This window comes from Chaetodon trifascialis, chromosome 15 (genome assembly GCF_039877785.1).
Source record: "Chaetodon trifascialis isolate fChaTrf1 chromosome 15, fChaTrf1.hap1, whole genome shotgun sequence".
Taxonomy (NCBI): Eukaryota; Metazoa; Chordata; class Actinopteri; order Chaetodontiformes; family Chaetodontidae; genus Chaetodon; species Chaetodon trifascialis.
In genome coordinates, this window is record NC_092070.1 from 3414290 (window position 1) to 3427227 (window position 12938).

General features: G+C 46.2%; 1 protein-coding gene across 5 annotated transcripts; it reads left to right on the forward strand.

The window, feature by feature from the left end:
* The first annotated feature begins 902 nt into the window (after positions 1-902).
* On the forward strand, positions 903-12187 carry cog1 (component of oligomeric golgi complex 1). Of its 5 annotated transcripts, none has more exons than XM_070981777.1 (15): positions 903-1277; positions 1780-2033; positions 2126-2307; positions 2528-2704; positions 3377-3533; positions 4194-4404; positions 4597-4960; positions 5620-6074; positions 7120-7266; positions 7356-7517; positions 7800-7924; positions 8890-8998; positions 9173-9282; positions 10255-10336; positions 11960-12187. In XM_070981777.1, the coding sequence occupies exons 1-15, from the start codon at positions 972-974 to the stop codon at positions 12098-12100; spliced, it is 2982 nt and encodes a 993-aa protein (XP_070837878.1). In that variant the 5' UTR covers positions 903-971; the 3' UTR covers positions 12101-12187. The 5 variants fall into 5 exon arrangements, with proteins under 5 accessions (XP_070837878.1, XP_070837879.1, XP_070837881.1 ...); XM_070981778.1 differs by having other exon boundaries at positions 11963-12187; XM_070981780.1 differs by having other exon boundaries at positions 9173-9265; positions 10276-10336.
* The last annotated feature ends 751 nt before the right edge of the window (positions 12188-12938 follow it).

The following is a 12938-nucleotide window of genomic DNA, read 5'->3' on the forward strand; positions in this document are numbered from 1 at the left end:
CATACACACATACATTTATGGAACACACAAATGTTACTGTAGTCAGATATACAAGTGCAGTCATGGTGGGGAAGTAATATTATAATGGCACTAACTTACGCATTGACACAGTCGGCGATTTTTTGCCAGCAATCCTTGCGCCGTTTGGCAGCTGCAGCTGTGTTGCTTTTTGCCTGGATTATTGATTTGTATTCCTCGTATTTATTAATTATTATTGTTTGCTCCTCCATAGTGAAATATGCGGCTCGGGCTGATTTTTCCATGTTTGCGATTGGTCGCATGCAGCAAACTCTGCCCTTTTTATGTGAGCGCACAGATCTAGATCAGACAAGCCTGAATTGAATTAGTGAGTTGATAGCCGGCTTTATGGTACCGAAAATCCGGAGGGCGGATGTCTCGTTAAGTGAAGCCCGATAAGTAAGAGGAAGCCCGGCTAGGTTAATCAAGCTTTATGGTACAGGCCTCAGGTCAAATAACTCAGAATAGACTTTCCACTGAAGCAGGAGCTCTCTTATAATCAGCAATTACACAGTTAAAATGAAAAATCTTTACATACTTGTAGATCACAGGGGAGAAGGAGGAGGTGTCCTGTTAAGAATGTTTCACTACTTTATGTGTGAAAAACAATAAATTACTATTCCAAGCTAAGTGAAATGAGGCCATATCATTATTCTCGTTGTTGTTTTATTATTATTATTATTTATTTATTTTTTTATTATTATTATTATCAGTAGTAGTAGTAGTAGTATTAATATTTGTATTTTAATTATTATCATTTGACTGACTCAATGATGTTTGTAGGCGACATCCAACCTACCCGGAAATGCTGCCTGACAGACAGCTTTGATGACCAATAATCGTATCTTCCTCAGTCGTCGTCACATTTTTGCTTACGTGGAGGTAGGAAGTGTACTTCCCCCGGTCTTCCGGGTTGGAGTTCCTTCAGCGGTTGAAGTTGTTTTGGTGGTGCGATGGCTGAGGATCATGCGCTCCCTCACCGGGTCTCGGAGATCAAGGACCCGGCGGTTCTCTTCGAGCGCTACAACACCGAGCAGATCCGCCGGATCGAACGCAAAGTCCGCGGGGAGATCGAGCAGAAGAAGGAGGAGCTGAGGCAGATGGTGGGAGAGCGCTACCGGGACCTGATCGACGCCGCCGACACCATCGGAGAGATGAGGCAGTGCTCGGAGAGCGTCGTCCAGTCCATCCAGGACATGCACCAGTACTGCCACAGGCTGAAACAAGGCAGAAGCAGCGCGTGCAGCGGCAGACAGGAGGTGAACGGCTTACCTAACTACGTTTGTCCGAGTGTTACACCTGCGTCAAAGCTCCGTCATCACAGGAGCACCAAACTTCATTTGAAAACGGGCCAATTCATGATTCTATGAACGACACGCAGATGTTGTCCCAGCTTCACCCTGACAGTGAGCTGAATGCGACTCAGAGCAAAATGCTGAAATGCTCGGCGTGAAAACATTGCTGTCCAGAACATATCTGTCAACAAAACCTGAACTTTAAGAGACGGTCGAGCGTTTACTTCCACGCCTCTTTGGAACACACACACACACACACACACACACACACACACACACACACACACTAGCGAGCAGATAATAAATTTGACCTGAAATTCACACTATAAATGTAAACTATAAATAGCTACACTGTCTTGTGTTTGTATTTATTCTCCTTACATCATGGCTTCTCCTCCTTACATTCACCACACACCTCTCTAGCTTGCCACACATATGCACTGTGTCTGTGTCATCATGGATGTAGGTCCAGATCCAGAGGCAGTGGCAGGAGAAGTTCTACACCATGGCCTCCCAGATCAAGCTCCTCTTGGAGATCCCAGAGCGCATCTGGAGTGCCATGGAGGCATCCCAGTACCTCCAGGCCACTCAGCTGTACCTGCTGTGCTGCCACCTGCACAGTCTGCTGCAGCTGGAGGCCGCGACAGGGGGCCACTACAGCCCCGTCCTGGCCCGCTTCCCTATCCTGGTCCGACAGGTAGCCACCACCGGACACTTCAGGTACTGGATGTTTTCTTGTGTTTTTGTAGAGACACACTGTAGATCCAGTGGAAGCTAAGTCATAGGTCACTAACTAGCCTGTCCTCTTGCAGGTCCACCATTCTCCTGGACAGCAGGTCTCTATTGCGGGGCCGGGCGGTGTCAGACCAGGCCATTGCTGAGGCTCTGGTGTCCACCATGCTGCTGGAGGACAGCTCACCACGCAAGGCCCTGGCTGACTTCTTGCTGGCCCGGAAGGCCTCTATTCATCAGCTCCTCAACCAACCACAGCATGGTACTTTACCATTAGTAACACCTCCCAACACGTACGCGTTTTAAGATCTGAGTGTCCTAAAACACATTTTTTATGCAAAGACATGAAGCAGGAAGTGTTGCTTGTGAAGGCTTTTACTGTGAAGCAGAGCACTAAATGTTTCCTGTATCATTGACGTTTGAGCAAAGCAAAAAGTCATAAGAAATGTCTACAGGTTCATGAAGTTGTGTGTTTGGTGCAGGTGCAGGGATCAAGGCTCAGGTGTGCAGCCTGGTGGAGCTGCTGGTCACCACTCTGTTCCAGGCCTACGCCGTCTTCTACCTGCCGCCAGAGGGAGGCCCGAGGCCGGGGGAGGGAGCCCTGAGCTGTGGCATGCTCTTCTCTATCCTGGAGAACGTCACGTCCACCACGCCTGCAGGTAAACAGCCGGGATGTGCTGAATTCAGGGTGCTTGAGTGATTTCCTTACTGAGAGCTATTTGAAATAGGCCTTCCCTCTCATTCTTCCATATAAAGGCTGCTTTAGCTCAGTTTCCCCCACCTTTATCTACTTGCTTTTTGCATTGGCACTACACGTCTTAGGCATGTCCTTACATTGTTTTTTTTTCCAAAATGAAAGTAACCAGTCATTCTAAGCATCTTTTTTGGCAACTCTGGCACTGATGCTGCTCTCCCAGCAGACCACAGACTGGTAGATGGTCTCCAGCATCTTGTTGCATACATCGAAAAATCTGAGCTTAAGAACGAAATTATGACTCGTAGAAGAAGAGTGTGTGTTTGTTGATGCTCCAGTGGGATCAGGGCTTGATTGCATCAAGTGCAAAGTAAATCTTCCTCGGTCAGACTCAGGATCTGTTAACAGACAGTGTCATGTATTCTGAAGCAGTAAACTCCACAGATAAAGAAAAGGTCAGTCATTCAATTCAATTCAATTCAATTCAATTTTATTTGTATAGCGCCAAATCACAACAGAAGTTGTCTCAGGACACTTTCCATATAGAGCTGGTACAGACCAAGCTCTTTTATCTACAAAGAAACCAACAATTCCCATGTCCCAACAGTCATGTCCTCACTCCCCTCTCTCTGCTCAGCTAAAGGCAGGAGGGTGCTGCAGGAAGAGACGAGTACAGGCAGCTGGTTCCGGTACCTGCCTCCCTCCATCACTGAGTTCCAGCCTGCCCTTCGCACGCTGGCTCAGCCAATCCAGAGAGAGCAGCTCCGGGACACCCTGCAGCAGTGGATCAATACGTAAGCTCCAACCAATCAGGACACTGCTCATCTTTTTCATATTTGCTCTGTTTCCTTTTGCCTTTGATGTGTTTCAAAGTTTAGCACTGATGTCTTATTATTAGAATATGCAACCAGAGAGGCCGTTTGAATGATGATTTTTGTACAGCAAAACATGGAAATCACATTCTGGGACCCAGTTTTTGAACAAGCAGGAAGCAGACTGAGACTTCTTCTCCTGCCGCTGCCTGTCTTACATGTCTGGATCAGCAATGAAGTAGTGATTAGTACATCAGTGTCAGGTTATAGCCTCACTGCGAGCACTCTTACACAGCTTTGAAAAACAATATTTCTTATACTCTGTGATGTCAGTAAATTCACATATATTGGCCTTTATTTACCTTAGTGGCAAAGAGAGCAGGGCCTATTTTTCCTGATTCTTATTTAATGTAAACTCAGAACTTCCTCCATGTTTATCTCTTGTCTTGACAAATTCATAATGAACATTTCCTTATTTCAGAATTTACAATATATTTATTGATTTAAACAGAAGTCTCAGGGTGTTTTAGATGACTTTGGATTGGGACTGACTTAAGCCCTTAATCAGTGATCAAAACTACCAGTGATTTGTTTTCTGTTGATAGCTAATCAATGACTTTCCAATCTGTCCTCTGTTCCCAGCTGTAAGGAGGACATCTGCCGTGGCGTTGGCAGCCTTCTGGTGTATGTGAAGAGCCTGAAGGGGTTGGCAGCCATTAGAGATGCTGTGTGGGACCTCCTGTCCACTGACTCCATCAGTCAGCACTGGAGCACTGTGAGTCAGCGGCTGCTGGAACACCCCCTGGCAGTCTGGGATGACTTCCTACAGCAACTCTTCCTACAGCGCCTGCAGGTTAGTGTGCTCCTAGCCTCACAGTTGTTATCACAGTTTTCAGCCTCTGAATGGGTCTGTCCATTTACTTTGTATGGATTCATGCCTCCTTGAAATTTCTATCCTTCAGTCTCAGAGCAGTGACAGGCTTGCCTGGCGATGCTCTAAAATTAGACATATTGAACCAATGATTCCTTCCTTCCATTCTGTAAGGCCATCACCAAAGAAGAAACTGAAGCCATCTCCACAAGCTCCATCCAGCTCCTCACCTCAGCTGTGAGGGATCTGGAGGACCAGACTGTACATACATCTACAGGTACCAACCCAGGCTCGGGCCGTGGAGCCCAGTATGAGGTAGATGTGGCTTCCTACCTCTGGTCGGAGTCTCCGGGGGACCTGCTGAGCGATGCAGGGTGGGTCAGCGTGAGCCAGAGGGGGCAGCAGCACCAGAGGAGTAGCCTAGCCATGAAAACCCAGGCTCTGACACCCTGTGTTCAAAACTTCTGCTCCTCAATGGATGCTAAGTTAAAGGCCAGACTGGATGACCTCCAGCACTACCTTCCCTCCCAGGACACAGGTAAGGGCAGTCTTAGCCTAGCCTCCATGATGTGGTAAAGTTCTGAGTGTCTGAGGACCTGTTATTAATCTAACCAAATGTTGGTATGACCTAGCCCCGAGACCTTTTCTGCAAGGGGAGCTAATGCTACTCCTTGACCTCACCAAATTCAAATAGGGTTTTATCTTTTTGGACCAAGAATATCCACAGCAGAATGTACGGCAGTCCAGCAGTTATAGCATGTCATGTGTGCACAGTTGACATTTTGGCATGTTGTCATGAAAATGTACACAAACATTCATGTTCCCCTCAGAATGATTTGTAATAACTTTAGTGATCCTGACTTTTCTTCTAGAACTGTCAAGATGAACATTTTATTTGTCCAATACTCTGGTTTATGACCAAATACCTGCAAAACTAATATTCCCAGCTGTCACAGCTGTCCTTTGTGTTTACTGCTTAGTGGCAAACATGCTAAAGATCGTAATAATGGTAATGTTATACATTATACCTGCTAAGCATCAGCATGTTAACATTGCCTCCATAATATCTTGGCATGCTGACATTAGCATTAAGCCCAACACAGCAGTAGACTCTTGTTCGGTGTTCATTTAGCAAGTGTGCACAGACGCAGCGCTATTACCACACATCTAAAGAGTGTTAAATGTTCATCATTGCAGGATCTGACTCCTTCTCAGTCACAGTCACCTCCTCTGGTCCCTCTGAGAGCTCATCAGCATCCTCTTTTAACCGCTTCACGGACTCACCGGCGGTGGAGGAGGCTTTACGTGAAGGTTGCGTGGCCTGTGTCCGCCACATCCTGTCCTCTGTCCGCTCTGAGCTGGCCGCAGCCTCACCGGACCCCAGCCCTGCCCGCCTCAGTTCAGTCCTATTCATGGCCAGGCTGTGTCAGTCCATGGGAGAACTCTGTCCCAACCTGAAGCACTGCATCCTAGGAAAACAGAGCGGATCAGAGGCCACAATGAAGGGAACCCCCCGACAGGGCAAGAAGCTGGGAAAAGGCAGGGCTGCCGCAGAGGTCAGCCACGCACAGGCCAAGTGGGCCGGTCTGAAGGAGGAGCTTCTCAACTGCAGCATGGAGGCCTACCGCATCTGGAGCTGCGCCCTCTCCAAAGTCAGACTGTCAGAAATGTTGATGTAGATATGTGATATTTTATTGTGCATGTATTGTGACGTCTAGCAGTTAAGGGTAGTTATCCCTCCTTTTTTCTTTCTTCCAACCCGTATTATTACTTCCATATGTGATTTATATTCATGCCCATTCAGTCTCAAACAGCTCAGGAACACTGTGTGGACTTCTGATTCAGCTGGTGAACAAAAGGCTGTCAGCTGTCATTCGCAAATGCCTTTATAACACTGGGTGGAAAAAGCCTCTGAGCTGCTTTAAGATTTTAAAGCTGCATTAATGATTAATTATTTTGGTCAACAGTTGCCCATTTACACATTCAGCAGACACAGCAGCATCATATGTGTCAAAATAGTCATAGCTCAAAGTCACTTACTAGCTTTCAGAGCTCTCAGCTTTATCTCCCAGCCTTCATTTAGCAAATGAACATGGAGTGGGTGTCATCATATGACTTTAATACTCTAAGAGATTTCAGGAATTTAGTAAAAGCTTACAGTTGCCTTTAATCAGTATAGTTACAGTAACAATGTGTCAGATGACTGTAAAGTGAAAGGTGTTGCTTGTAGTGACAAACCAGTAATGAATTATCACCAACTCTGTAGTTCCTCCAGGTCTTTCAGCGTTTTTAGAGCCTTTGAGCACCTTTAGCTCACAGTTTTTGGTTGGAAAGATTAAAAAAATCAACCTGTTCATTTCAACCTAAATTTGAACAATAGTAGGAAACTCTTTTCATTGACAAAGCAACTAGCTGGTGAACATAGTGGAGCCTTTAGCAGCTAAGAGCCAGGAGTTGGTAGAGACCAAAACAGAGCTCAGTAAGTGAATATTGGACTTACTTCGCCAGGTGACCACAAACATGACTCCACATGAATGCTAAAGTTGCTCTGTGCCTGCTGCATAAACTGTTTGAAATAGACTGATCAAACCAATGTAAGCTGAAAATATTTACATTTTGTTCTGCTTCCAAGGGACCAAAAATCTTGTTGGAATTGTTTCGAGACCTGCCTTGTAACACTGCATGGTGTTGTGACAGGTGCTGCTGGATAAGTTTGGCACAGCGCTGCATGCCGAGTCTGCCGGTGCCATCCTATCAACAGCAACCAACTGGGAAGATCTGGAGATCCAAGAAGAAGCAGAGTCTGGGAGCAGCGTCACATCCAAAATCCGTCTTCCAGCCCAGGTGAGCCGCTCAGCATGGCCTCCAACACAGGCAGGAGGCGCCATGATTTCTGATCCCGTGAATGATCCAATGTGTTCTGTCTTTGCCAGCCATCGTGGTTTGTGCAGTCACTGCTGTTCCAGCTGTGCGTGGAGGTGAACAGGGTGGGGGGCCACGCACTTCCCCGTCCCACCCTGCAGGAGCTGCTGCAGGCCTGTCTGGCTCAGGCCCTGCAGCACTACCACAGCCTCACACAGCAGGCCCCCAGCAGGGTAACACACACACACACACACACACACACACACACACACACACACACACACACACACACACACACACACACACACTGTTGAGGACCAAGGAAGTTCTGTAATGTAGGGTGTAAACCTTCTAACTCTATGTAACAGGGACATGGATGTCAGATTTCTCTTGTATGGATGACTGAAGGGACATTTTAAAGAGTGGATTCAGACTCTGTTGGAACACAAATGAAATGACTCAACAGACAGTAGCATCACTAGCATCTCCTGAGCTTCTCTGCTTGTGTCCTCCAGGAGGGAGCATTCCCCATGACCCAGAACAGAGCCTTGCAGCTGTTGTTCGACCTCCGTTACCTCAACAGCACACTGGGCAGCAGACTGGAGGAGGGCAAGAGCTCCCGATCCCACCAAGACCCCAGGTAACATCCTTTGTCTCAAAGTCATCACATGCTGCCATTTTGGTGTGTCGTCTGCAAGGTAGTCTCATTAGGAGGGGCCCTGGGGCCTCCTAGCAAGTCAGTATGGCCTGCAGTCTTCTTCACTTGAAAAACAGAAACATTATACAATGTATGTTTCCTACTGTTTCATCCCCCTGCAGTCCCAGACACACACTTACAGCCTAGGCTTGTACATAATTAACAATCAACCAATTGCGCCCCCTGGGGGTTTTAACAGGGAGTTAAAAATCACCTGGGATTAATGTGTTATCTGTTGATTGCTGCTCTGATTTGGAGATGAAGCCTGCATGTTTGATGAAACCACTTGCTGATCTACCTGCATAGTTTTACATATAGATTTTACACTCATTGTTCTAAAAACATGTCAGCTGATCTGTAATCAGCAATTCTAGCATGAAAAGTAACTGAAAGAAATGGCATGTCAAGATCAGACTCCAGTATTTAGCAGTTGTCTGATAGTATTCATAGTGTTTGTTTGGAGAAGGTGTGAGTCTTCAGTCCATCAACACGCAGGTGCACACAGACATGATGAGGTCATTTTCTCTGGAAAATTCCAAAGAAATACCAGATGTCACTCGCAGAATTGATGTCAATAGCACACCTGACTTCCTGAAGTTGAGTAGTAGGAGTTGAAGATAGTGGGAGGAAAAAAAGAATTCCATTGAAGAGCTATGATGTCAGTAACCTGAACCTCAACAGATTTTCAGCCGACGTGGGCAGTTTTGAAATGATACTTTGACAGTATAAAGCAGAAGCTGTACAAACTGGTAGTTGGAGAACATAAAGAGTCGTGCTGTAGTCGAATTCAACTTTTCATTCATGTTTTTCCAGCTTTGTTTCTATATTCCTGATGAATTCCTCTTCAAATGTAAAAAGTAGTAGAAAGGTCTCTGCAAGCTGCAAACGCTGTATTCTGTGTCGTCCAGGTTCCACGAGGTCTGCGATTGGCTGGAGAGCCACATCGACCCATTTGACCTGGACGTGTTCACGCCGCCGCTTAACTCCAACCTCAACCGTCTGTCCCAGAGAACCTCGGTACTTTCCGACCCCGATCAACAAAACACAGAAGCATGAGCTGTGAATGTATAGACCCACCTTTCACATTTGGCCTGAGATGAGTTAAGAGGCCTCTATTGCCCAGATGTAACAGCAAACACAGTGTGTGGCGCTGAGCCGTTGTCCAGAGGCTGATGTGAGGTTGTGTTTCAGGTGCTGCTGGGGCTGCTGACGGGCTCAGAGAAGCAGTTTGCCTCGCGGAGCAGCAGTGTGAACTCCCAGGAGCCTTACAACATCCTGCCACTGGCCAGCAGCCAGATCAGGTGAGCTGTCACAGGGTGCTCTGTTTAACATCAATAACTCATGCAGAATAATCAGCATTAACAAACCATCGCTGAGAGGACGTGCAGCCGCTGCTGGCCCCTCCATGGCGTTCTACGACCAGAGAGGATCAGAGAGGGACCTGCTGTAGTCCTTAGGGCCAGGTGTTGTTTGAAATTTTTATCAAGGGGACTTCAGCTGTCCTGTCAGTTCCTAGCGAGCCAAGATCTGACCCAGGACCTGAGTTGGTGGGGTAAACTACAGAAACATTCAGCCCACTCTTGTTGTAGCCTGGGGTCACTAAGTGGAGCTTCTTCCCTCACAAAAGATCTTCAGCTGAGTTCAGACGGCGGCTGCAGAGAGCACACAAACCACACAGCTGACCTGACCTGCCACTGCCGCTGCTTGTCATTGTAATTAGTGAAGCACCTGGTTGGCTAAAAATGAGCTGCGTCAGAGGTTAGTTAATTCAGGCAGTTCAGATCTCAGAGTTACTCGCCTGTGTGCTCAAAACACATTTCACACTATTTTAAATGTAGTGTAGAGCCTGGCTGCCTTTAAGGAGAGCAGTGGTGCAGCACCAGCAGGTTGAGGGGACAAAGCTCAGTGGAGTTCAGCAAAGACAGGATCCGACTTCGATCAGCTTTGTTTCAGCCAATACGATCCTTCAGAATATGCCGGATCAACCCTGACACCGATGCTTAGGTTCTCCTTTTGAATCTGCCTTGATAATATCATCACCTGTGCTGTGAACCATTTTTCTGGTGCCCTGCTTTGGCAAAACTACCCCACACCTGGTCACCATGTCAGAAACTTTAGATTACGTTGCATAATTTTGGCTGTAATGTTAGTAGGCTCAGAGTTCATGTGTTGCACCAGTATGCAGTTCCTTCTCTAGGACATGTTCACCTGCACCTGTAATCAAAGGTCCTAATAGCAAAAACATCCCATCATGCCCCTTGTCTCCCCTGCAGGTTCGGGCTGCTGCCTCTCAGCATGTCGAATGTGCGTAAATCCAAGTCGGCCTCCAGGAGCTCTGACGCTGCTCACCAGCTGGTGAGTGACACAGCTGGGCTCTGCCGTCTGACGCTGCTCTGTTTCACTGCTGTTTCATATGCTGACAGCCACAGTGTGTCCTCATTTCTCTGTTTCATTGTTTTGTTCCATCCTGCGTTAATGTTGTCTGTTGCACCCTCTGCCTTCCCAGCATTTTTGAGTGCGAGAAACACAGGCAAGTTCATCAGTATGGGTTGTTGTTTGTGTGTGTGTGTGTGTGTGTGTGTGTTGGTTTTGTTGCCTTGGTTTACCTTTGGTGCCTTTGCAGTGCATTATTAACTGATGAAATGATTCTTGAGTCAGAGGGGCTGAAAATGAAGAATGCTGTTCTGCTCTGGTCTCACTAATCTGGGGCATTCTCACCTCTTTGAGTGGACCAATCCCATCTTGAGATTCACACAGTACTGCTTCAGTTTGGGTAAAGGTCTGCAGAAATAATAAAAGCAGAAGTCTCCATTCAGCTTCAGTTGGGATTTCTCCAAAATCTGATACATGTTTAGTTTCCCTCCTAAACAAATAGTGGGAAATAGTCATGTTTGCCATCTTACCAACAGTCACATGATCAGTTTGCTTTGGAGCTCTTAGAAGCTGAATTTTATCCCTTGACTGAGCATGGCCGACAAGTTGCTCCTGCTTCCATGATTTGTGCTACGTGAGGCTAAACATGTCCCATCTCTGTACTGGGTACACACAGGGAAAATCACTTTATGTTGTTTTAATCTGAGTCTTGATAAGATGGCAAACTAACCGCAGACACCAGAGTAATCCAGGCTGCCAGTGAATCATTAGATCAGGCGTTCCATGGTAAGACTTGCAGTGACAGTGTGAAACCATTTAAAGGTTGCGAGCATCCACTACCACATCTTCTTCTGGAAACAATGAAAGTTGTTCACATTAGCTTTAGAGCTGCTACAATACTATATGTACTATACTGTACTGTACCATACTGTATGCGTTAGCATGCAGCACCAGAGCCAGGCTCGACCTAGCCCTGATTCTGGACTGTCATGCTGCATAACCCAGACCTGGAATCACACTTGTGCGAGAGCTCATAAAATTGACACGTGATGGACGGTCTTCATAGTCTTCCTGGTGACTTTAAACATAAAAAACAATGATGTCAGGCAGATGTAAAACAAAAATCACAAATTACTCTGACCAAAAAAGTCTCCTCCATTAAATGAATGAATGAATGCTACGTATGTAAAGCAAAGGTAGTAAAGGCTGCTAATGGACAGCAGCTCAGCAGCAGTATGTTCAGTGTTACCAATGTAAAACTGTAGTCTCCTCACACTATATGTCCTCTGGCTACTGTGGAAGAGGCCTTTCTTGTTCAGAGCAAGTCATGTTTTTTAACTTCACACCTACATGATGTCAAAGACTTTACTATCAGTGCTCTTTCCCCCGAATGAATTTTCTAAACTCTTAAGTGACTGAAATGGCAATCCAGGACCTCAATACTTAGTATGACAGTCCTGGATCAGGGCTCTTTGGATCAGGGCTCTCATTGACCCTGGATTTACCAGGGTCAGTGGACAGTGGTGGTGTATGTTTGCATCTCTTATGACCAACAGGACAAACCACTGAAACCTCAGCACACCTGATGTTTTCTCCTTTGTCCAGCAGGCACCTCCATCCTCCACAGCAGACGGTGCGGACAGCTTCCGGCCGGGCAGCCTGTTCAGACAGCTCGCTGATCAGGACGAAGACACACCCGCTCCATCTCTATTCAAGCTCAGTTGGCTGTCTGGCATGGCCAAATAGCCCTTTATTGCTCAAGACTTTTTATTTGCCTTTGCAGAAACTTTGTAAAAATGATATGTATAGTAAATATAGTTTTGTCTTTTGAGGAACATGTCTTGTGTGATTTAATGATTGATTGATGATGTGACAAATGAGACTAAACACAACACTTACAACACGTATCGTCAACACTTGCACTCTTAAGCTTCATTATAGAGTACACTGGAGTTTTCAGGGCCGAGTTACCCCGCCAATCAAATACTGATCAAATACCTGTAACACTGAGGACGTTCCAATCAGCCTCAGCTGGTCAAATATCAGCATGCTAACACACTAAAGTACGCTAATGAACATGATAAACATGATACCTGTGACATCAGCATGTTGGTGTTTTCATTGTAAGCATGTTAGCATGATCATGTTAGCACTTCACTCAGAGCACTGCTGTGCCTAAGCCCCGCAGAGCTGCAAGCATGCATAGCAGTCTTGTTTGTTCAGTGTGCTGCTAATTTTACTTCTTATCTGAGATGGAAAAGTCCTTGCTGTTCATGGGCTTCGTTGCATCTTGCAACAGGTAGCATTTATTTCTGAAGATACACACAAGCCAACGCATTGTCAAACGCATGTCACGACCTTTAACCTTAAAGTGGTATATTGATTGAGTATTTTCTGAGAGGTCAGGGACTTGTGAGAAGCAGATTTTTTTTTTAAATAGAAGGCTAAAAGGCAAAGCTATTTCCTGGATCACAAAACTGGATCACACACTGCCCAGAATGCAATCAGCATCAGCATCTCCTTGCCAAGACCCTCTCTGCCCATGTCTAAGTTGATTTAAAATTTCAAGTCTCAAGACCAATCT

What these genes read in the sequence shown, in the direction of transcription:
- cog1 (XM_070981777.1), top strand. Translation starts at nt 972, where the DNA reads ATGGCTGAGGATCATGCGCTCCCTCACCGGGTCTCGGAGATCAAGGAC. An exon ending in CCTTCCCTCCCAGGACACAG is followed by an intron (nt 4,961 to 5,619) that starts GTAAGGGCAGTC and finishes TCATCATTGCAG; the next exon opens with GATCTGACTCCTTCTCAGTC. An exon ending in GGAGCTGCGCCCTCTCCAAA is followed by an intron (nt 6,075 to 7,119) that starts GTCAGACTGTCA and finishes GTGTTGTGACAG; the next exon opens with GTGCTGCTGGATAAGTTTGG.